Source organism: Balaenoptera acutorostrata, chromosome 2 (assembly GCF_949987535.1).
Source record: "Balaenoptera acutorostrata chromosome 2, mBalAcu1.1, whole genome shotgun sequence".
Lineage (NCBI taxonomy): Eukaryota > Metazoa > Chordata > Mammalia > Artiodactyla > Balaenopteridae > Balaenoptera > Balaenoptera acutorostrata.
This window is the reverse complement of record NC_080065.1, coordinates 157,430,657-157,455,636: the sequence shown is the minus strand read 5'-3', so window position 1 is coordinate 157,455,636 and position 24,980 is coordinate 157,430,657. Positions and strand designations below refer to the sequence as shown.

The following is a 24,980-nucleotide window of genomic DNA, read 5'->3' as shown; positions in this document are numbered from 1 at the left end:
CTGACTGTTCTTAATGCTGATGTTTTTGGTTCTGTTTGATAATGAATGTTTTACTACAAGCAACATCAAAAATCTCTGTTCAATGCTGCCCCCTGGTGGTGCCCGGTGTCAGTGAGCTCTCCCTCACCCAAAATATAAGGGAAAAAACGTTCTCAGACAAGGAAGTGGTTAAGATAAGTGAGGTGGGAGATTAATGCCTTCCAGGTTTATACCTCTAAATGTCGACATAAGAACTCACTTCAGATATGAAGGATTTTTAAGATTTTACCAAGGAAGGCCAAAGATGCCTTTGGATATTTACAAAGGATGTCTTCTTTCTGGGATGGGTTCAGTTCACTTTAAGTTAGGGGATATACTGATAACAAAAGCTCTTGGTTCTTCCCATGTAAGACTTCTGAAATAAGCTCCTAATGGAATTAATGGATGTTTGTGATGCAACTCTTCAGTTTTCAAAATTCTCTTATATGTTATTCCTTCTAGTGTTACACATAAAGGGGCGTTCAGAATAGTGATGAACAGATGGCTTGGCAAATGTTTGACAAAAGTATTGAGGTTCTTTTGTTTGTAAACAGGGAAATTACTGAGCCTCATAATATCAGTAGCAGTTGTAGCTTCAGTCTAGGGATTTAGATTTTTTTGGATATTGTTGTCCAGATGCAGTATATGTAGTTTCAATTTTTAAAAAGCATACTGATTTTATGCAAGGACCATGTAGATTTGATGAGAGATGCAACTATTAGTATAGGAGTCTGTGGGATATCCATAAACCAACTAAATAAGATGAGGAACTTTTCAGGCATATGTGGTTTACCTTGGGTCACTTTCTGAGTAGGTGACTGAAAGAGGGAGTGAAAGTCTGTAAACTATTCTGTCAGCAGTTAGCAGCCCTGGAAATAATACGGAGGAGATTGAAACTGTTAGGTAAAATGAAGCTTTTTAGATTGAATTGCTCTCTGATTTCTCCGTTCCATAGACCAGTGGTTTTCAGAGTGAGGTCCCTGAAGTGCAGTCTCTAGACCAGCAGCATCAGCATCACCTGAGGACTTGCTGGAAGAGCTCAGGCTCTACTCCAGACCTGTAGAATCAGAACCTCCACGGCGGCCCCGGCAGTCTGTGTGTTAACAAGCTCTTTTGTTATTCTGATGCATGCACAAGTGTGAGAACTATTTGCATAGATGAATATAGCTTTACCTTCCAACTTTGAGGAAGGAAAACAAACCATCAATAATCAATCAGTTGCCACTTTGCCAAGTTGAACAGTTTTTCTAAGATGGTCTTCTCCAACATTAGTTAACTGATAACAGCACGGTTTTGGAATAAGCATTGGAGAATGATGATTTAAGACACCATTTAGCTTTAGATAGAACTCTGACTTTATCATTACTTTAGTGACTAATTCGAGTACATGGGCCCTGAATACATTTTTAATTATTTCCTGAATTAATTAATAAAGGAGTGAGTTTAGCTTTAGGGTAAAACTGCCATTTTAAGAATAAATACACAGGGCAAAAAAATGTTTCTGATGATATGCTCTTAAGATTTATTTTCCTTGTCAAACTAATTATTTTTTTGTTTTTCTAAAATAGATAAGTAATGGAACATCATCAGTGATCGTCTCCAGAAAGAGGCCATCAGAAGGAAACTATCAAAAAGAAAAAGACTTGTGTATTAAATATTTTGACCAGTGGTCTGAATCAGATCAAGTGGAATTTGTGGAACACCTTATTTCACGAATGTGTCATTACCAGCATGGACATATTAACTCTTACCTGAAGCCCATGTTGCAGCGGGACTTTATTACCGCTTTACCAGGTAACCATGCTTGTTTTTTAAAAAGCTGAGAAGTGGAAGAGTGCCCAGCCCAAGAGCCTAGACGGACCCGAGTAGGTGTTTGTGAAATGAATGAATGAGTACAGTGTGAGACCGCATTTCTTTGGGAAACATACTGTACTTTAATATGTGGTACTTGAAGAGGAGTTATAATTTAGCATCTATCTAGGAACTGTAGGCAGTTTCTGTGATTAATAGTGTTGATCATTGGTCAATACTATTGCTACATTAGTGAATTAATGCTGTACTTCTTATTTTGATGTGGTGTCTATAGAATCTGCATTTTGCCTTTATAAGTATTTTTTTTTAATATGGGACAATTTTTCCTACAGTGTTTGGGAAGTGTCCCCAAATTTAAGATGTTCATTTATATCTGAAGTGACACTTAGGGAATGGCAGAAAAGTATTGGGGAAATTGATAACGTCTTATTACATTTCTTAAAACTTATTTCTGCATCCTCTCCCTCACTATCCTACCCCTGCATGAGTGTGTTCTTCTCTCCCTTTTCTCTTTCTCTCTCTCTCCCTCCTCACCCCCTAGTTAAGTTTACTTTGGTTTAAAAAAAAAAAAAAGACTACTTTTACAACAGTTTTAGGTTCACAGCAAAATTGGGCAGAAAGTACAGTTTCTATATCCTCCCCCTGACCCACAACAACCCCCAGCACAGCCTCCTTGCTATCAACATCCTACACTAGAGTGGTACATTTGTTACAGTACGTGAACCTACACTGACACATCACTATCACTCAAAGTACATACTTTAAGGTTCACTCTTGGTGTTGTACATTCTGTGGCTTTTGACAAATGAATAGTGACATGTATCTACCATTATAGTGTCACACAGAACAGTTTCACTGCTCTAAAAACCTGCTGTGCTCTGCCTGTTCATCCTCCTTTGATTTTTTTTTTTAAGTTATTTATTTATTTATTTTTGGCTGCGTTGGGTCTTTGTTGCTGCGCGCGGGCTTTCTCTAGTTGCGGCGAGCAGGGGCTACTCTTTGTTGTGGTGCACGGGCTTCTCATTGCGGTGGCTTCTCTTGTTGCAGAGCACAGGCTCTAGGCGCGTGGGCTTCAGTAGTTGTGGCACGCGGGCTCAGCAGTTGTGGCTCACGGGCTCTAGAGCGCAGGCTCAGTAGTTGTGGCGCACGGGCTTAGTTTCTCCGTGGCATGTGGGATCTTCCCAGACCAGGGATTGAACCTGTGTCCCCTGCATTGGCAGGTGGATTCTTAACCACTGCGCCACCAGGGAAGTCCCCCTCTTTGATTTTTGGTCACTCGTTAATTCTTCTCTGTGTTCTTTTTTAAATTTTTTATTTTAAGTGTGTCTAGGTAAGATAGAGAGATTTCACTCTTGAAGAGAATGTGAGACTGCTGGCCAGAACATTCTCCTCTAACGTGGTCAGGGTAACCTGGAGGTTACAGCTGCTGTGCCAGGGTATGCCTAGAAATAGCCAGGGATAAACCAGTAGCATTGCCACCAGCCCTACCCTTTTTTCAGAGCTTCTGGATGGCTCCTCAAAGAGTAGCTTCTCTCTTAGCCTGTCTGTGATTTACAGTGCATCACGACTCCATAGTCTAAGTATTTCCACAGTAGACAGGACCTGGGCTCATGCCTCAGGCCTGAAACCTGGGAATGCACAGTGACATGCCAGCCTCTGATTCCTAATCCCTCTTCTAGAACTTGTAAGTTTACTTTCTACAAAGGGAGTGTTTTAAGGATATCTGAGAGTTAGCTTAGAAAATTTTGACCCTACTGTTCTTTATATGCTGAGATGTAGCATTATTTTCCTCATTTTTTGAATTAGTATTTCTAGAAAAGCAAAACATGAACCCTCTTTTTCTAGAATCATAGTATTTAATTGCCGAAAGGGATCTTAGCCGTCACTTAGTGCTGTTTCTCATTGGGTAGATTATGAAGCCAAGGATCAGAGAATTGGGTGAAATGCCTAAGATCGTACATCTTGGTTATTGTGATTTTGCGGGTGATGGCGGGGGTTGGTGCAAAAGCTGAAATCACTTCCAGTTAAGATTACTCTGGACAGTGCCTTAAACTGGCCTCAAGTATAGACTACATGGTTTACACCCCAATTCAGCAACATTTACTTTTAATTATAAGAGAGAGAGAGTGGGAGAGAAGAGCTATGCTTCTAATTGCATAAGAGAGAGAATTATAGGTGAATTTGAGTAAGATGAGTGCGCATGTGCTGCAGCTCCTCTGTATGTGCAGCCCAGAACTCAGAACCCCCCTCATCCAAGGCTTTCTACTGACTCATGCTACATTTCACACCAAGAAAAGACAGGGTAGTTTTTAAAGTTGACAGTTATACTTGTTCCTCTTAAGTGCTTTTAAATAAATGAAACTATGCTCCCATTTTTTGAGGCAAATCCATTCTGTTTGCTTTCTGTTGTTTTGGTTTATTTTTATTTTTTCCCTATAATTTGCCTCTCAAACATTTTAGAGCACCAGGGAACTCAACTTATGTTTACAGAATATCCACGAGGTGGCACTGTTGTAGTTCTCTTGATTTGCAGAGTATAGTTCAGAGGCAACCCCTTCTCTTGGGGAGTGTACAGAATTGGAGGAGAGACAGAACAGATGAACATGTGTTATGTATATAAATATGGTTAGTATAATTGCATACAATTCAGTTTTCATTACAGCGAATTTTAAGGCATTGTCCATATCTCTGTTAAAGTGGAATTTTGTGGTATCGAGTATTACATGAAATGAACGGACCATTGGCTGGGACATGGAAATATTTTTGTTAAAATGCTATTTGTTTTAACAGGATTTGATCTGAACATATATACATATGTCAGTATATATCATACATATGAATCTAATAGCTGGGGACAAGCTGGCCAAGTTGATTGTGTTAGTTAGTGTCTAGTAGACTTGGATTAAATCTGGCATTAGTTCCTTAGCACAGATCTTGCCTTAAGAGCATTAGGGGAGAAACAGGTCCATGTGTTTGTTCATACTTAGATTTAATAATGTGTGGAACAACTTACTAATCATTATCCTGGTTTGGTGTTTAACTTTTACTGTAGATGATCCTTAGTTTGAATTTTTACTTTGTTGAAATTGACAGTCTACTTAAGACTTCTTTTGATTGTGAAAACCATTAATTCTATAAAAACGGTCTATAGTTTTGACTTTTTAATGCTTACTGTGAATATCGTACCTGTCAGTATAGGGAAAATGGAAAATGTTTGTGGTCTCTGGCTCCTTTTGGTTCAGTGGAAAAAGTGATAATTATGATATGCTTTTCTAAAAATCATGGTAAATGTTTAGTCTGCAATGTCAATTTCTGCAGGCTAAGTTTGTGGTTTGTAAGAACTGTTGTTAAAGGGAAAATTTATACCATTTGAAGTAGAGACAGATTGTACTTCAAGAAGGACGATAAGCATTGGTGATCTGTTTGGTGAGGTGTCTAAGCAATTAAGAATTTTAAAAACACTTACCTTCCTGGCCATGGTTTATTCTTTTGTCTCATCCTCAAGTAAGGATGATAAACCATTATGGACTGTGAATGTGACAGAGATTAGATCAGAGGTCTTGGGAGATGTGGAAGAACCGGAGTGTAGGCTTTAGGCTGGATGCAGGGTCAGAGATCCAGCATGACAGAGTGGAAAGATGATGGATGTTGGATTTGACAGCCCCTCCATTTGAATCCCAGCCCCTGCACCTAATAGTTATGTGAGCTCACTTTTTGGAGCCTCAGTTTCCTTATCTGTGTGGGAATGATAATAATACTTTATAGGATATTGTGAAGATTAAAGACAGTGTATATAATATGCCTAGCATCTGGTGGGTATTCTGAGGATGGCAGTTAAAAAAAAAAAAAAAGCCCAGAGAGGCAGGAAGCACCTGCAATACGATTTATTGCCAGGAAGTTTTAATTATTCACCCACTGATTTCCGAATTGATTCATCCTGACATCATTTAGGTAGGTGTGTGTGCCACTTTGTTGGCATAACAAAATGTTGGACTTTGTGACCTGAGCATTTGTGTCTGAATCCTTAGGTCAGTATATTCCAAGTTAAAGGCATCCACTGACAGACTATTGCTGTCAGGAAAGAAAGTTTCTAACTTCAGATTTTACCACTAGATCTGTGACTAGGGAGGGAGAAGGGACAGCAGGGGTGGGTGGGGAAGGAAATTTCTTTGCAGCTGCTCTTTGAAATGTGTTTCTAAAATAATAAAAGTTTCTGTAATTGTATGATCTAAGCAGCTGTCTTAAAACTGGCTATAGTCAAGGGCATTGAACTGACATTACACATTTGAGTTTCATTTTGGTACAATGTTATTTACATATTGAGCTTTGAAAATTTTGCCTTTTAATTGTTTTAATTTATTATTGAAAAATTTCCAGACCTTCATCTGGTGCCTATAATTAGCAACAGCAGCACTTCTTCAGCACTGTGTGTGCAGTATTCTGGACTCATTTTCTGAGGCCATAATGTGTCCTCTTATTGCCTTGGGAAGGGGGGTGGCAGGAGATGGGGGCGTCTCAGCACCATAGAGTAAATGAGAGCCAGACATTGATACTTAAGAAAATGCTTAGCTTTAACACCTCAGAGCACTTTCTAGCCCAGGCAAATGGACCACCTTATTCAGTAACCTCTTTGTTCTGAATAGTCTTGAAACCAGAAAGTTATAAGGTCTGCATGGCTCCTGGGGCTAGCTACTCCAAGGTGCCCAAAATAGAGGTTGTGTGATTCCTATTCTTCTTTAAATATTTAAGGGGTATGAGACTTACTCCAAGCTGTTAGTGAGGAATTAGCGATTTGCTAGGGGAGGTGTGTCAGATTTTCTCTGCAGAAAGTAACAAGGAAGGGGACTACTGCTTAGCTTCCTTGACCAGTGATATCAGCTAAAGTGATTTCTGGAAGAGGGAAGAAGAGAGACTGACATTTATCGAGTACCTGCTCTGTATCTGGCTCCTGAATAACCTCCCCTTATTAACCTTTCCAACAAGATTAAGAAGTTCCTTCTCTATAAAATGAGGCTATTTATAGCCTATCTCAGAGGGTTATCATGCAGATTATACGAGATGATCCTTCTTAGGCTTTTAATATCATTCCTATTTTATGGAAGACTGAGATCCAAAAAGGGAAACTGATTTGCTTCAACCCAGATTATATGGCTCTATAGCCAGTGCATTTTCCGAGAGACTAAAACATGCTACCCCCTAGAAGGATGAAGTGAATTTAAAGTATTACCAAAAGGAAATAAATCAAATCTCATGGATTTCACTGAGATGTTGCCGAATTTGACCAGTGGCATTTGAAAGAGTAGGAAGTACGTGTCTAATAATGAGCTTCTTTATGCAGAATCTCATTGATAGCCCAGTGGTGTGAGATATTGAGGTGACGGGAAATCAGTGAGGACTAAAAGGGATATTATTGCCATGAAGCAGTAGTTCCCAGCATGTCAGAATTATCTGGTAGTAATTCTTAAGAATACAGATTCCTGGGCCCCACCATCTAGAGATTCTGATTCAGTGGATCAGGAGGATATTTAGGAAGCTGTTTCTGCTGCTGTTGTTTCTCAGATCAGTAACCCTAAGTGATTCAAGTATAACCACACAGGCTTCTGAGAACCAGCTCATAGACTGCCCAGCCAGGTGGAGGATTTGGATGCAGCTTTCCCAGTTCATATATAGACCATGGGGATGTGGCAGCCACTGAGGCCTGAAAAGACAGCTATATAATGTGTTCTTGTCTGTTCATTTCCTCTCTCAGCAGAGGATTTGAGAGGGGAATTGGTTAGGGGTGTGTTTATAACCAATTAGGAGGATTTGGTTAGTGATTAGAATTAACATAAACCTTGGAAAGTGACTGTGTTCTCATATTAAGTGTAGAAACTAGAAGATAGTCAAATAAGTACCCCAGAATTAGAAGAATTCAGAGAAGAGCTAAGTTTATTAGGCCATGGCCAGAGACTGTAAAAGAAAATATGATTAAAGACGGTAGAGAGATTCTGAAATTTAAAGTTCTGATTAATAATTTGCTAATCCTATCAGTGGATAGGCACAAGTAGAACCCCATGTGATTATCCATGAATTTCCCTGATTTTAAATACACTTGGACAGGAGATGGAAGAAAGGGGCATGGAGATACACAAAAAGGTAGACTGAACCTTTGAAAATGGTATCAAGAAGGCCAAGCCCCAAATAATGTGAAATTGTCCAAAATGGTTAAGGAATTTGGGATAGTTAAAAACAAATAAAATAATCAACTGTTTGGAGCAAGAGCATGAAGAATGAAGGGACAGTGTACTTGGAATAGATGCTGTAGTGGTAATAGAAAGAAACAGCATATTTTCACTCCTCATTTAACTTATCCTTTTTTATTTCCCCACTAAGAATAATGGTTTTAAAACCAGAAAGGACAGAAAAATTGTAGTCCAAGAAAGATATGAAGATGTCTTTAACATAGCTCCTATAACAAGTAGAGCTAAAAATGTTGTGTGCCAGGATAGTGACAGAACCTAAGGCTGTGATTTTCAGAATTGTGGAACATTGAGAAGTAATTGAAAACCAGTAGGCAGAGCTACTGGGTACAATTTTGCACATACAGCTTGTACAACTGTGTTTGGTAATCCTGCATGATAGTACCCAGAGATGATTGATAAGCAGATTTCCTGGTCTTAAGAACGGGAGAACTGGAGAAGGTGTATTTGGGAGCTATTGGCTATTGAATTTGATGTTCCATTCTAGCCTAATTCTCAAATGGATTATCAAAAGTTAATCAGCTGTTGAAAAGACTATGTAGGGTTGTGTAATCCTAGAAAGATATAGTATACAGAATGTTAAAAGCCATTATCTCTGAGAGGTGGGGTTTAGGGATTTAAAGGTATTTGCTTATATGCATTTTATAGTTTTTCTATAATGAACATGGGTTATATATGTTTAAAAGTGACACAAAGCAGCTAGTGCCAACTTGTAAACAAAAAATTACAATACCAACTTTATGTAGTAAGCACCAGCAAGGAAACATGGAGAGTAACCATACCAAATTCACTTGATTTCCTTTTTGGATCAAGTTATGAGACTAGCAAGTCAGAAACATGGTATAAATAAAGATGGTAGTGTCTTCATGGGGCAAAGTTTCTCCAAATATCCTTGAGGACTGAATAGAGAGATATGGGCTGGATAATAGTAGTATAAAATCCAGGTGATTTAGAACTGGTGGCTCAGTGTTGGTACCTTGTGAGTATTTAATGAATGGGTGTATGATAGCTTGAAGGGAAATATAGAATCACGGGTGCTGTCCTTGGTTCTGACCCATTTAACATGTTTGCCAGCAACTTGGGATAAAGACTTACTGCATTTGCCCACCATGCAGATCTGGTGTGGAATATCCACTTTTCTGTATGACAGAATCAGAATTGTAGAGACTGAAATGGAAGGGTCAGATAAAGCTTTGAAGGTGAATTATAGAGAGGATAACTGTAGACTTCTGTGTGAGCTGCCCTCCCCCTTCTAAACTACCCATACAAATACAGAAATTAGGGGGAATTGTTTTTTGGGGTTTTTTTTGTTTTTTTTTTGTTTTTTGTATTTTTTTTGGCCGTGCCACACGGCATGCGGGATCCTAGCTCCCCAACCAGGGACTGAACCCGCGCCCCCTGCAGTGGGAGCGCGGTGTCGTAACCACTGGACCACCAGGGAAGGCCCAGGGGGAATTGTTTTAATAGATGTTTTGGGGGGAAGGGCCTAAGATTTTAATTCACCTTACTACCATCTTAGGAGTCTACTGTGATATGACTGTTAGATGAAGGCAATATAATCTTTGACGGCCTTAACTCTTAATATAATGACATGTGCAGGAAAAGATAGTGGTCCCAGTGTAGTTAGTCTTCATTATCACATCATAACTTGGGTATTAGACCTACTATAGAGTAGAACTAGTATATGAAGGGCCTGTAAACCATAATCAACAGTGTAAATAGTCATTCTTAGAGTTGGAAAAAACCTTAGTTTGTAAAGCATTTTTTATGTATCATCTCATTGTGATATTTTCAAAATAAGGCAGAGATTATTATCCCTGTTTTATACAGATGAGGAAATTGAGGTTCTGAAAGTTTAACGATTTACCTATACCCTGCCAAGTTAGTATGACTATACTCCTTCTGTTTATCTTGAAAAAGAGAACAAATATTAACCCCGAATGGTACTTTGTTGTCTTTAAAATCTTTCTGTAAAACTTTTTTGATTCATACAGATAGTGTGAGAAAGGACAGTTGTTACTGGCCATTACCATGTTATTTGGTAAAAAACCAAGGGGCAGGGATGTTTCAGTATTGTTTAAGTATTTGTTTCATATCATAGAAGTTCTAGGTGGTGAACCTAGACTTGAAATTGGAATTTTCCGACTATGTGTTTAGTGTTCCCACCCCAACACAGAGGAGGCCTGGGGATGAGCTTTGTTTCTTGTAGTTGCAGAGGACATGCCCAGAACCACAGGATGGGAGTGTACAGGTGGCAACAGCATTGACCATAGTGATCTTCTTACCTTTGTGAATGTCAGGCAAAGGCTGACTCTTGGTTGTCTTTGAGAGGTCACTTGCATTGTGTAGGATAAACGTCTTAAGGTTATAGAATTTTTAGGCATGTGGTTCACGGTTTTGAGGATTTTACCTCCATAAGGAGATGGAGAAATGATTGACAAAAATACATCTAAGTGCACCTGACTTAATTCTTGGATTGTCGTTTAACTTTTCATAAACTTTTTCAGGTAAGTCAGTGTTTCTCACCTTTTTGTCTCCTTAGCCCCAAGGGATTCACATAGGTCATGTATTAATAGGATGATTTGTTACGAGAAACAGTAAATCAGAGGGGAAAGAATGCAGACTTTGGAGCAAGAGATCGGAGTCCAGTCTTGGCTTCACTACCCTATAATTGTAAAACCTTGAATCCTTTCACCTCTTTCTGCCTCGTCTGTAAAATTCGGGGTGTCGTTACCCCATAGAGTTATGTAAAAGAAAATGAAAAGAAATCATTTATTATAATATCTGACAAATATAGAACTGTCCAGGGTTGGCTTTTACACACAGGAACTGGTGCCATCAATTGTTTTATCTTAAAAAATCAGAACCAAAAAGAAGTGTATATGTTTATGTACTCATGCACTTGTATATCTGAAGAGCTTTTGATATTACTCAGGTATGTTTCCTGGTTCAGGATTTCTTTGTTCCTCTTATCTTTAAGGAAATGGTAACTGGTACATTTCCATCTCCCTTCCTATTCCTTCATTGCCTTTTCTATTTTGTAGAGCAAGGTTTAGATCACATAGCAGAAAACATTCTTTCCTACCTGGATGCCAGGTCTCTGTGTGCAGCAGAGCTGGTATGTAAGGAATGGCAGCGAGTGATCTCCGAAGGAATGCTTTGGAAGAAGCTGATTGAACGAATGGTGCGCACTGACCCTCTATGGAAGGGACTTTCAGAAAGAAGAGGGTGGTAAGTATTTAGGTTGGTTGTTCCCTTGAAAAAAGTTTATTTGACCTAGGGTCAGTTTGATTACTAAAAAATGCAATTATACTTGCCAAATGTGTTGGCCTGTTTTAAACAAGTGGGAAAAGATGAGTAGTCAAGAGTTGGGGGGGGAAAAAAGTTAAAGCTGTTAGAATAACCCCTTCTGAAATGCATATTTCCTTTATATTTATTAACTATTAAGGTGTATTGTACAGTTTGAGCAATTTGGCTTTTCAAAGCTATGTGTTTATGCTTTTCCTTTCACATTTTCCTTAGGTGATGGCACCATTACCAAAAGATAGATAAGAAAAAGGAAAATATGAGAAAGTCAAATAATGCCATTTTGCTCTTAGATATTGATCCTGGTTGAAGATGGAAGGTACAGCAGGCAGGATTTTTCAGAGACAACCTGTTATCTGAAATACAGCTTTATAGCTCTGTACATGTCAGTACCCTGACAGCACAGAGAAAGAGAGTGCCACAGCTAGGACAGATAGGTGGTGGTGTGAGTGATGGTTAGGGCTGTGCTTTCTTTATGGGAAAAAGTTAGTTATGTACTCAGTTAGCTTTTTCACAAAGCTACATTAACACTTTTTATTGAACTGTAGAATGAAAGGCTAGATTATTGTGTTGGGTGCTCAGAAAACGAAAGGTTAGGATCATGCTAAAGAACTGTAAGTTGAAGTAAACTTGTGCCTAACATGTACACTTAATTGTCAGAAATCCTGCTTTTGAACTGTTAAAGCTCAATGCAAGTCAAAAGACTTGAAAGATACATCTTTGTAAGCACCATGTTTAAATAAAATTCACCCTTTTATGCGCAAAAATGTAACATCTGTTTGTTTTTATTTGCCAGGGATCAGTACCTGTTTAAAAACAGACCAACAGATGGCCCTCCCAATTCATTTTATAGGTCATTATACCCAAAGATTATCCAGGATATAGAGGTAATTTTATGATTTATCTGTTTTATGGGCTCTTTGTGTCTTGTTCTCAACTTTGTTGTCTTAGTGTTCTTAGTTGTCTAGTTCTAAAATCATAGAACTGTTGTTTTTTTTTTTAAGTTGAAGTCTTACAGCAATTATGTCACAATCAATGTGTAATCTGCAGCTATCCTTCAGAGTAGATAGTGCCTTTTTGTAAAAAATAATCTAACTTTTCTAAAACATGAAATGCTTCTGCAAGGCTACCAGTTAATTAAAACCTTAATCCAAAATTAACTTTTTATTTTAATTTGATGAAATTTCCTAAATCCAAGGCCCAATTTGTCAGGTAAGCATAGTTTTACATTTTTTGAGCCATCTCTAGAGAACTAGAGAAGGCACAGTCTCAGTTTCCTCTGTACATTTCCCATACTTTTTCATTAAAAGGACTCAAATATGATTCTAAGCAATAGTTAAGTGGCCTTTATAGAGCAAATTATGCTCGTGAACCATTTTGGATTTGAGTGTAACTTCCCCAGACCAGTAAAACTCTGTGAACTTGATGAGAAACATTGGAGATGTTTGATATTGTTCATGTGTTCTAATTAGTTCAGTTTTATTATTTAGCCCTTTTCCTTGAACCAAGAAAGACATGCACAGGCATTTCTGATTAACTCTTTCACATGTGTTCTTGGCAGGTCTTGGTTACTTCACTATTTCCTCCTTGGCAAAAAAGTTCAGCCTTTGCTAGGCAATGCTGTATCACCCATAAAGTTATACTCAGTTTCCCAAACATGAAGTAATCCTCACCCCCAGGTGATAGCCATAAAAGTTATTGTGCCAAAATTCATTAATGGAGAAACATGTGCTTTTTTTTGAGGCCCCTCCTCGCTGCCTTCTTTTTAAGGCAGATGTGAAGTAATGGAATCGCTTTGTTAACAGTAAATCTGAATATGACTGGAATATCATTATTTCAAATGCAAGCCATTGTCTTGAGTATTCTGTTCCCTAAAATGAGCTATAAAGTAACCTTTTAGGGAAGGTTAAATGATTTAAAACTTCTGCCATACAAATCCTAAAGTTTAGGAATTAATTGATCCACTGGCAGTTCAAAACTTAGAATAAATTGCTCCTACAGTTTTAGTAGCTGAAACATAGTGTTAACTTGAACCTTAGGTTGGTGTATGTGTGTTTCAGGTTAGAGGGATTGTCTTTTACCCCATGTAGTTTTACTAAGACACTGCTTATGCATAGATCTTAGAAACTATATTACTTGTTACTTTTTTCCTCCCAACTATTCTTTATAAAGTATCTCCACATTTCCTTGAATAATTTCAGCAAGTCCTTTATTATAAGAAGGATGATGTCTAAGGTCAATCATTAATAAATAGGAACTCTGGAAGAACTTTGATCAGGTTGAAGATTTGGTGACATATATTATTTTATTTAATTCCCATTAGTACTGTTATAATCGACAGTATGAACTCAGTTTTCTATGGCATGACAGTATGTGACACCACCTAACATAACCATTTCCTCAGGCTGAAATAATATTTTAAAGTTAGGAAGAGGCAGATGTGACGGAAAATAGAGCTATGGGGGAAAACCCTTTTTGACACAAACCCTCTATATCATGGTGGTCTACCCAGTGGTTCTTAAAGTGTGGTTTAGGAAAACCCACTGGTTGGCCACAAGAGTCTCCTCCAGATTTTTGTGGGCTAGATCTCTTAGTTTAAGGGATGATGTTTTATACTTTGGTACTTTCACTCATAATAATAATAATAAAAATAATGTACCACATGTAGAGTGTTTACTTGTCCTAGATACTTTCAGCATTTTATAATGCATTTTCTCATTTAACACTCTGGACAATACTTGAAAGGTAGGCCCTGTCCATACTTAAAATTGAGGAACCTGAGGCTCACCCAGGTTAAATAGCTTGCCCATGATCATACAGCCAGTGAGTAGTTGAGTCTGTGATCAACCTTATATTCTTCTGCACTTAATGCAACTTTTTGTGTGCTATAGATCACTGGTATTTCATCAAAATAGAGTTCTTTACCTCTGTTTTGTGAGTGTGTTTTATTCTGTCCTGAGTAGACACACAAAGCAGAGAGTTGTGTCAGTGATCCGTGGGTCAAACAAATGAGAGACTCACAGGCTTGGCTGTTACTCATGTGCCTGGTACAAAACCCTCACAAGCAGACTATAATAATTACAAGTACTCTCTTTTGAGCCCTTGCAGTATACTCATGAACCATGTTATGTGACTTACATAGATTATTAATTGCATTTAATTCTTACAACAAGCTACCTGTCATCCTCATCTGTAAGGAGGGGAAGCTGAGATTAAGAGAAATTTTAGAACTTCCTACACATTTAAGTAGAAGAGAAGGGATTTTAACTGAGGTCTGGCCAGCTCTAGGCTTAGTGTTGTTGTTTGTCATTTTCAAAGTAGAAAATTCCAGAAGAGAAGGAGAAAGAGGTATGTTGTTAAATGCCTACAGACGTTTCAAGGTGATCTTCTCGTCTTTGTCCAATTGCGTGAAAACTCAGTGTCCTTTACTCTTAGTTGAAAAAAGCGTATGAGTTAAGATAAGATTAGTTGGCCTTGTTTTAGTCCAGTTACAGCAAAGGTAGTGCTTTATAGGGTTTTAAGCCTATTGCCAAAAGATAAATTACACCCTGAACATCAAGTGGATGTTTTTGTCCCCCTCCCTGGTTGCCCATACACAGCCTTGGAGTCTCTTGTGTTTTTTCCCATATGCTTTGCAGGGTTGCCAGTTCACAGCACCTTTTGTTTTCTATCCTTCTTGCTCTACCTTGACAGCTCCAGTTCATGTGCTGGCTCCTGTCATCTATCCATTCCCGTATTTGGCTCTGACAAGCAGATGACCTTGCCCTTCCACATTGACCTGACAGAAATTGGCTAATGTTTAAGAAAAAAGTAGCGAACCTGGCTTAGTGTGGCCAACCCCTATTATTCAGGAAATGAGACTGTGAGAAATGAAGTCTGGAGAGAATAAGAATTCTTAGTTCTCTGCAAAGGTTCATCTCTCATGGGTGCTCTTGCCATACACACACACATACACACACAGGGGGAGAGAGAAGGAGAGGGGCTAGGGTGGGAGGGAGAGAATTTAGAGTGCCTCTGAATTGCGAAGGAATTCCTGGAAAACCCGAGGCACAGTCCTAAAAGAAGCAGCCATATTTCCTTTGCTATCTAGAGTCTTAATTGTTATTATCATCATCATCATCATTATTATTAATGATGAGGTTACTGTTAGGTACTTTGCCACAGTAATTTAATTTAGTCCTCAAATTGTCAAAACTGAGACTCTTAGTCCAAAGTCCATGCTCTTTTCGCCCTACCATGCCCTCAGATGTCCCTCAACAGAGGGATGGGAGTTGTTATAATAGACTCGAGCAGTCAGAGTCCTGATGTCCTGAACTTGGATTTTTCTCTTTTGCCATCTCAGAGTAGTGGCAAACTCTTTCATGTAATATACCTTTTTCCTTTTTTTATTCACTGGATTAAAGCCTTTGAAGCACTCTCCTTGGAACAGACCACTAGTAAAATGATGGTGTGTTGTATCGCACCTTTTAATAAACCACATTTTATTCAGGGAAAGTGGGGAGCTTTTTTGTGGTTTGCAAACTTGATATTAACATTGTCCTAACCAGAAAATGCTGAAATTTGCCCACCCACCCAGTTGTGTTTAGGCTTCTAAAAATAATGTTATTCCTTCATACTCAGACATCTGTTTTCACTCTATTGCCAATTTAAATGCTGCTGTATACTCTGTGTATCATGGCTACTTTCCCAGTATTTTGAAAATTTGCACAGGGTAAGGGGATTTTACAAGTTCTCAAAAACATGAAATATTCCTCTACAGTAGCCACACCACATGATGTCTAAGTGAAATGGCAGGTATCTGCATCATTAAAGAGGTGCACCTGTGTATGCCCTGTATTCCTACTGCTGAAGTTAAGATGATTGTTGAATTGCATTTGCAGGCTGAGCCCCTTCCTGGGAATGGTTGGGGAGGGCTCAGGGCTATCAGCATTGAAGATCAGCCTAGACTGAGACAACAGTTCCCGGCAATTTGGTGAGATTTTTTTTGGTCACAGCCTACTCCTTTTGGTCAGTGTTCTCCACAAATGAGAAAGAGCGTCACTGCTACCGTTTGTAGGCACTGTGATAAGCACTGTATGTACGTAATCTCATTTGATCCTTCCAACAGATTTGAGAAAGTATATATTATCTTTTACAGAGGAGGAGACTGCAACTCAAACAGTCCAAGTCATTTGCTAAAGCTGCTAATTGACCTAGGTATTTTCTACTACAATGGGCTGCCTTCCATTTTTAAAGGTCTAGTTTTTCTGAAAAAGTCCTGGCTTATATAAGCCAGTTGACGTCGTCAAATATGGTGGTAGGTAGTATTTTGGGCAGGCACAGTCAGCAGGAGGTGTTGCTTTCTTTTGTGGGTGGCCTTGAGAATTGAGAAGAGTAAGTCTTAGGAATTACACCTGGTTGGTGTGTAACAAAGTAGTCAGCTCCCTGATCTCATTTAGTGTCCCTTTCCTGGCGTTTTGAAACAAACTATACCTGTTTTGGGATTCAGGAACCTAATAATTTTTAAAACAGCCCTAGATGGGAACTTCCTAAAATGACCCATCAAAAATGATTTGGTAAGCCTTTTTCTTTTAAAATTCAGAAATGTATTTTAGAAAATAGGCTCAAAAAAAAAAAAAAGAAAATAGGCTCGTTCTAAGTGTTGAGAAGCTAAGCCATTTCCTAAATTCTACTTGACTTAGAATGAAAGCCTGTTATCTAGCAGAGCTTTTGAGAGGTCCTGACCTCTGGCTCTTGTTTAAGGGCTGGAGATAGAGGGTATGGCTTGGCCTTTTATGTTGGGTAGTGTTCTCTGTCCAGACACCTTAGGGGATGGGTGTATCACAGGCTGATCGTGTCGCCTTACCCAGCTTCTCTCTGCTGTGTCCTCAGGGCTTTAGGTACAGTAGTAGATTATAACCAAGTCTCTTGGTTCTCAAAAACATTTTAGAGTAGTGGGAGAGCATGTAGGAAATTCTTTTTGGTATGGGGATTCCCATACGAAAGTTAAAAAAATTTTTTTCAAGCTCCCATGTGATAGTAAATAAATGTGCTTTTTCTATTCATTGAACTATTATACAGAGTAGCAAAGCTGCTTACTGATTCAATAATATTTTAAAGCAATTGTGTATGTTTTAAAACTAAGAACAACGATATGAATTTTGAAAATAACACCATATATATTGACAAGACAGGTTATGTAATACTTTGTTTACTTTGTAATACTTTGGGTTTATGTGGAGTCACATTTAGCAGCAACCTTCTGGGCCCCCAGGGTGTAGCCTGAACGTTGGTAACCACTGCCAGGATCACTGGCCATGAATAAGGCTTGTTACCAGTAGGCCTGCCTCCTAAGTCAGCATTTTCCTGGTATGCTTATTAGCATGCTGACGTGGCTCAGTCACTCTCTAAAAATACATTATTTCTCTAAATGATTCCAAACATTGAGTTCAATTTAAGAAATTCCTTATATTCTGAATCCCTTTTTAAAAAGTTGCTTACAGACATATCTGTTGTCTACCTTGGTAGCGGTAGCCACAGTGGGGTAAATTTTTGTTTTTGTTTTGTTGTTTGTTTGATTTTTTGTTTCTGAAATGTGGTTCTGTGTCTGACATTTTGCAAACTCAGTAGAGATGGCGATGCTGGCTAAGAAGCTCTGATTTGGTAGCAGAGGGACAGATGAGCTCGCTCTCGCTCATGGCACCTCTTTGCATCCCCTGGATGTTGGGAATACGTGATCCTGCCCTCTCTCCAGGCTATGTATGGGAACTCTTTGAGGGCAGAGCTTATGTTTCCAGGCTCCTGTGCTAAGTACTGAGGCCACAAATGAGGAAACAGTTTCCTGTTTAAGTATACATGTATCAGTGTCTCCAGTCCTCCATTTCTTTTTCTGTAAAATGAGGACAATAATTTTGGCTTCAGAATTGTGATGATTAAATTAACTGTAAACTATATAAAACACATAGCATAGTGTTATGGAAGCGTGGTACCTGGCATAACATTCAGTAAATTTTAACATTTTAGAGCATACAGAAGCATGTTGCCTTCAAAATAAGAGGAAACGTGGTTTGTTAGATGTCAGCAGAACCAGTAATTAAGTGCTTATTGTGAATAAAGATGAGATTTATCTCCTTTCTTCACTAAAGCAGCTAATTAAACTTTTAGCTACTCAGATAATTAGCTACTCAGATATGTCTTTTGAACTAGATCCTGAACTCTCAGGTATAGCCAATTGTAGTCCCTATTGTCCCCTAAATTCAAGGATCAGGAATTTATACTTTGGTTATTCTTAGTGTATCTTTTGATCCTGAAAATCCTTGACATCCACAACCAAAGGTTAGGTCTTCTAGTGCTCTGGGCATGACCCACTTCCTCTTTAAACTTTGCCCACTGGTCTCAGGCTATCGCACTGTTTAAGATCCCTTTAGTCCTGCAGCGCTTACAGTTTTTAATCACTCATTTGGCACTGATATTTTATCTGGAGTTGTTACTGATCTTTTTATGTGTTCACTGCCACAGTAGCTAGGGCTATACTTTCTTTGTAGACACTGCATATTTTAGTAGAAAAAGCATGGGCTCAGAGTCAGGAAGAACTGGGTGTGATTTCCAACTCATCCAGTTACTAGTTTTGTGGCCTCAGGCAAGTTAAACTCTTGTTTCCTTGTTTGTAAAAGGGAAGTAAGGAGAACTTCCTTCCAAGGTTAATGTGTGGATCATTTAACCAAATAAACATATGATTAGAGTATATCCAATTCCAGTTACTGCGTGCCTGTGTATTGCAGTTGCATCCTTTGAAAGCAGTATGCTTCCTGTCAGTCTTTTCATCCCCGTGCCTGGCACAGTCAGTACCTGGAATATACTAACATCTCAGTAAGTGTTGTATGAATGATGAAAGAATGAGAATCCAGGGCTGAAATGTGCCATTCTTATCCTAAAGGAGCTTCAGTCTGGTAGAAGATTAAAAATGGATAATAAAATTCTTTCTACAGTAGTTGGCAGGTAGTAGTTGTCAGTATCTTTTCTCAATGATCAGGACGATCGGTGCTCTGGATGGCTACACGGATTGTTAGTATATGCTTAATGTTAGTGGTGGTCTTCTGCCAGATATTTAAACTGGCATTAGAGAGTGACCCAATGAGTTACTATTTATTTGTATGTTTTGGGTACAAATGGCATTCTTTAAACGTATTGAATTCTGTCTAGGCCATTTTTTTCAAACCCAACCCAAACTCATTGGAAATCCTGTGACAGTTGCCAGATGGGCAGGGAACATTTGAGGAAAAATATTGTTGGGCTAATGTCTTACTTGGAAAAGAGTGTGATTCCTATCCACAGACAGTTATGCAAACCAAGATGGAGTATCAGTGGTATGCTGTCTCTGGAACCCCAAAGTCTGAACCCTAATAGAATAGTTGATTCACAAAAACTCATCTGTTGCCTCCTTTTTCCCTTAGACTATAGAATCTAACTGGCGGTGTGGACGACACAACCTGCAGAGGATTCAGTGCCGCTCTGAAAATAGTAAAGGTGTCTACTGTTTACAGTATGATGATGAAAAAATTATCAGTGGCCTTCGAGATAATTCTATTAAGGTGAATGACTGCATTTTGTATGTATTATTTTTAGAATTGTGGTTACATGTTAGACATTAGATGTAACAGTCTCTCCATTTCCTCCTGATTGGTTTTTATCTGTTCCACTCAATCTTGGCAGCTGTCTGCGTGGTTCTAAAGAACTAGAGCCAGAGCGTTTCCCTCTACTAACACTGGACCCTTGGATTTTCTCGCTTCTTACCCTTCTCTAAGTACATTCACTTTCTGTATTCTGTATTTAGGTGCAAGTAGAAAATATCTCAGTATAAACAGGGCTCTTGATTTCTTGGCTAGCTGGTAAAAGTGTTGCTGACTTGCATATAAATGAAAGTCACTACCTTTTATGGTTTCTGTGAAAGGCTCAGTTGATAACACAAAAGAATGATAGAGCAATTTATATTGTTTTTATTTACTTTTCAATAGTAGATAAACTGGATCATTTCTCTGTGTTTAATGTTTAATGGCTCTAATAGATTTTGTTTCACATTGTTTGTAGCTTATTTTCTCATATTTAAGAAAACATTGTGGGATAATTTTACTTTTAGTTATAATTTACATGCACTCTTTTTGGTGTAAAGTTCCGTGAGTTTTGACAAGCACAAAGAATTGTGCAACCATAACAATTATTATCAAGATCCAGAATAGTTCCGTCATCCGCCAGATTCCTTTGTCCTGCTGCTTTGCGTTTACCCATTTCCCCCCCCCCCCCGGGTCCTGACAACCACTGATCTTTTTTTCTGTCCCTATAATTTTGCCTTTTCAAGAATGTCCTGTAAATGGACTCACACAGTATGTAGCCTTTTGAGTCTGGCTTTTTATGCTTAGCATTGTGCATTTGAGATTCTTCTACATTGTTGCACATAACAATAGTTAGTTCCTTTTTATTGGTGAGTAGCATTCTGCTTTATGGTTACACCACAGTGTGTTTATCCATTTACCTATTGGAGGACATTTGTGTTTACAGTTTTTCACAATTATGAATAAAGACACTGTAAACATATGCATGCACATTTTTGCGAGAATGTAAGTTTTCAGTTCACTTGGATAAAAACCTGGGAGTGGGATTGCTAACTCATATGGTAAGTGTACGTTTTACCTGTGAAGAAACGGCCAAGCTGTTTTTTCAAGTGGCTATACCATTTTACAGTCCCATCAACGATGTATGAGAATTCCTTTTGTTCTGCATCCTTGTCAGCCCTTGGTAGTCTCAGGGCTTTTTTTTTGGATATTAGCCATTTGAATAGGTATGTAGACATATCTCATTTTGGTTTAAAGTTACGTTTCTCCAGTGATCAGTGATAATGAGCATCTTTTCACATGCTTATTTGCCATCTGTATATTCATTGGTGAAGTTTCTATTCAGATCTTTTGTACAATTTTAAAATGGGTACTCTGTTTTCATATTAATTGGGTTTTGAGAGCTCTTTATATATTATGGATACAAGTCCTTTTTTAGATATGTCTTGCAAATATTTTCTTCCATTCTGTGACTTGTCTTTTCACTTTCTCAATGATGTCTTAAGTAGAGCAGAAGATTTTCATTTGTCTGGTCTAGTTTGCCAGTGTTTTCCTTTATGCCTCATACTTTTTTTTTTTTTTTTTTTTTTTTAATTTATTTATTTATTATTTATTTTTTTGGCTGTGTTGGTTCTTCGGTTCGTGCTAGGGCTTTCTCTAGTTGCGGCAAGCGGGGGCCACTCTTCATCGCGGTGCGGGGACCGCTCTTCCTCGCGGTGCGCGGGCCTCTCACTATCGCGGCCCCTCCCGTTGCGGGGCACAGGCTCCAGACGCGCAGGCTCAGTAGTTGTGTATGCCTCATACTTTTGATGTCATATCTAAGAATTCTTTCACTGAGCTTTTTGAATCTGTAAATTTATGTCTTTCACCAAATTTCAGAAGTTTTGGCCATTATTTATTCAATTTTGTTTCTGCACCAATTTCTTTCTCCTCTCCTTCTGAGACTCTAATTACACAAATATTAGATCTTTTGATATTGTCTTACTTTTTTCCAGTCTTTTTTCCCTCTCTTTTCTGGATAATCTCTCTTAGCCTGTCTTCAAGTTGACTGAATTTTTCATCTGTATTCTGCTATTTTCCCCCATTAAGTGAATTTTAAGATTTCAGATATTATATTTTATAGTTTTTATTTCTCTACTGAGAACTTCTCTCTTTTCATTCATATCAAGCGTGTTTATCTTTACTTCATGGAGTATAGTTACAACAACTGCTTTGAAGTCTTTGACCATGACAACATTTGGGTAATCTCTAGCTTGTCATGTGTTGATTGTCTGTTCCCCTGAGAATGATCACTTTTCTTGGCTTTTGAATGTCAAGTAATTTTGGATTGTATCTTGTACATTATGGATGTTGTATTGTAAAGTCTGTGGATCCTGTTAATAATCCTCTAGAGAATATGTGTGAGTGAGTATTTTTTTAAGCAGGTGGTCAACCTAGTTAGGGGGGTTGGTTCTAATCTCTTTTCTGCTTTTTGCCATGCTACTTTGGGTCTGTCTTGGGCTTGCACTACTCAGAGTTTAGTCTGAGACTTCAGTTTAAATATCAGGGCGCTTTTTACGGCCTTTGTGTGCTGGTTTAGTCTGTCCTGTGCACGCACTGCTTAAGAGCAAGCCCAAGTCATGTGTTGTGTGGGTTCTCATATACAATTAAGGAAGCCTTTTTCTTTTTTCCAGCTCTTTCCTGTTTTGGATTTCCCTAAGTGTCTACAGCCCACAAGGATCCTTTCTTCATTTTCCTTTGGCCAGAAAAATGGGGTTTCTTTTAGAATTTTAGTTACCTGTTCCACTGCTCTGCAGTACATCTCCGTGACTGGGCTTGTCCTTTGGATCAAAGCCGTTTGAGAAAAGAGAAAAAGAAAATAGGGTCTTTTGCACATTCTTTGGTCCCCAAAGATTCCTTTTTCAGCCTTTCTGTCCAGAAAGACTAGTTTCTCAGATTGTAGCTGCCTGTGCTGCTGTTTCACTGTGCAGTTCCTTGATCTGGACCTGCCTTTGGGTCAAGACCACAAAAGAAGGAAATGAGAAAACAGAAAACAGAAAGAGTGGTAAACTCACCCCATGTGGATCCTGTCTCCAAACTCTTAGCCCTTGCTACAATGTATTCAATATAATACTTGCTTTCTCCTGGCTGCCCTTCCCCTCACAGTTTTCAGAGTCCTCAGCTAGTTGTTTTTGTATTTTTTCTAGAGTTTTTAGTTACAATCAACTGGGAAGATAGGTTGTAGTGGGCTTTCTGCCTTTGGCCTGGTTTTCTATATTGTTTTACTTTGGGTGACTTAAAAGGTATTTTTGCTTGTGTGTTTTTTGTTTTATAAAATAGTGGAATTTCAATAATTCCAATAACTAGGGCAAAAAAATCACTGAATTATAGAATATAAAGAAACTGTTTTGTTGGTTTCCTATATGTATTATAGTGTTTCCCAAAAGGTATTCTGTGGATGTGAATCCAAAGGATGTTGCTTTGAAGAGTAATTCCCTTCAAAGAAATTTAGAAAACACTGCATGCTGTATCCCTTTCTTAGAAATTTACAGGTTACAGTAGCATATAAAGGCTCTGAGAAGACATACAGGAGAGACACCCAGAGTTTTCCAACTTTGAAAACATATTTGACCACAGAACTCTATTTTTATGTAATACTTATTGATAGTCCTAACCTGTGGCCACAAATACGCTCTTGAAAGAGTGTTATTATTTAATTTTGGCAGTTCTCCTTTAAGGAGTAGGTAAGAATGGTTTATAATGACCTTGTCAAAGCATGGGCTGGCCATGGGCTTGCATTTCACTTACACTGGATGTTTCTAAAGAATTCTCTTAATAGAGGCACACCCATGCCTAAATTAGGCCTACACTTGATTTATAAGACACGGAACAATGGAGCAGAAATAGGCTTTAGGGAGCTCATCTAGACCAATGGTTGGAAACTTTCTGTACTTCATTCTGCTTCAGTCCTTGATCAGCTCACACTTTCAAAATAGCTGTGGTTCTACTAGGTCAGAAATTAGAAGCAAGCCTTACTATTATAGAAGGACACTTAACTGTCTGTAGTGCTTGTAATATCTTGGCCATTTGTAGTAAACGTTAGGGACACTGCAAATTATGATAGTATTTTTACAAGGGAAGAAATAGTTCCATAGACTCTATTTTTAACAAAACAGTCTTTGAAAAAAATCACTTTCCATCCCCCCATTATTTTGGGACATTATTGAAAACTTGGAAAACACTGGAAAGATCAAAAGAGAGGAGAAAAACGGCATTCAGAGTACAAAGCCAACTATCAACATTTTACTTCCTTTTAATCTTTTTTTTTAAGATATACATAATGTTTATGTCACTATAGAGATGACTTTTATTCTGATTTTTTTAAAAAAAGTAACTATAATAAAGCAGTGTGTTTTCTCATTAAAAACTCTTCATAATTTACTTTGAAGTTATTCTGAGATGCTGAACATTTTTCATTTTTAAACTTTCGTAAACAAATGTAATGGGTTAAGGGGTATGCATTTTTAAAGGCTCTTAATAGATACTGTCACATTGTTTTCCAGAGGGTGAGCCAACTCTTTTCACAGAGTTTATTTAAAAATTCTCTTTATAAAGCTGTTAAGTATAATGGGCACAGTAGTTATGGGGACAAAGTAAACAAAGTAGTATATCTATTCTGGAAGTTATTCAGTATTGCCTCTTCTTCCCCTCTTGTCATTTACCACCTGTTTGATGTTTACTGCTCTTATTTACTGTAACACAGCTTTGTTTTGTTTTATGATTCAGAAAATAAGGTACGATAAAAACATTTATCAGAATGTGATATACTAAATTACTGTTTGTGTTTGATTTTGTCTCAATAGATTTGGGATAAAACCAGCTTGGAATGTTTGAAAGTGTTAACAGGACACACTGGCTCTGTCCTTTGTCTCCAGTATGATGAACGTGTCATTGTGACTGGCTCTTCTGACTCTACAGTGAGGTGAGTGATTTGATTTCACTGGCCTGAACTTGTATACCTTCCACAAGGAGACAGATT

The 24,980-nt window shown here is 38.2% G+C and overlaps 1 protein-coding gene across 8 annotated transcripts in view; it reads left to right on the top strand.

Annotated features, from left to right (window-relative positions):
* FBXW11 (F-box and WD repeat domain containing 11) overlaps positions 1-24,980 on the top strand; it is a 131,412-nt gene that overhangs the window by 87,754 nt on the left and 18,678 nt on the right. For 7 of the 8 annotated variants that reach the window (XM_007171360.3, XM_028163769.2, XM_007171365.3 and 4 more), the window contains 5 exons: positions 1,587-1,812; positions 11,114-11,300; positions 12,172-12,262; positions 19,808-19,945; positions 24,805-24,923. In XM_007171360.3, the coding sequence (XP_007171422.1) occupies positions 1,587-1,812; positions 11,114-11,300; positions 12,172-12,262; positions 19,808-19,945; positions 24,805-24,923 (761 nt within the window). The remainder of the gene's footprint in view (positions 1-1,586; positions 1,813-11,113; positions 11,301-12,171; positions 12,263-19,807; positions 19,946-24,804; positions 24,924-24,980) is intronic. The other variant, XM_057540283.1, reaches the window with a different exon arrangement.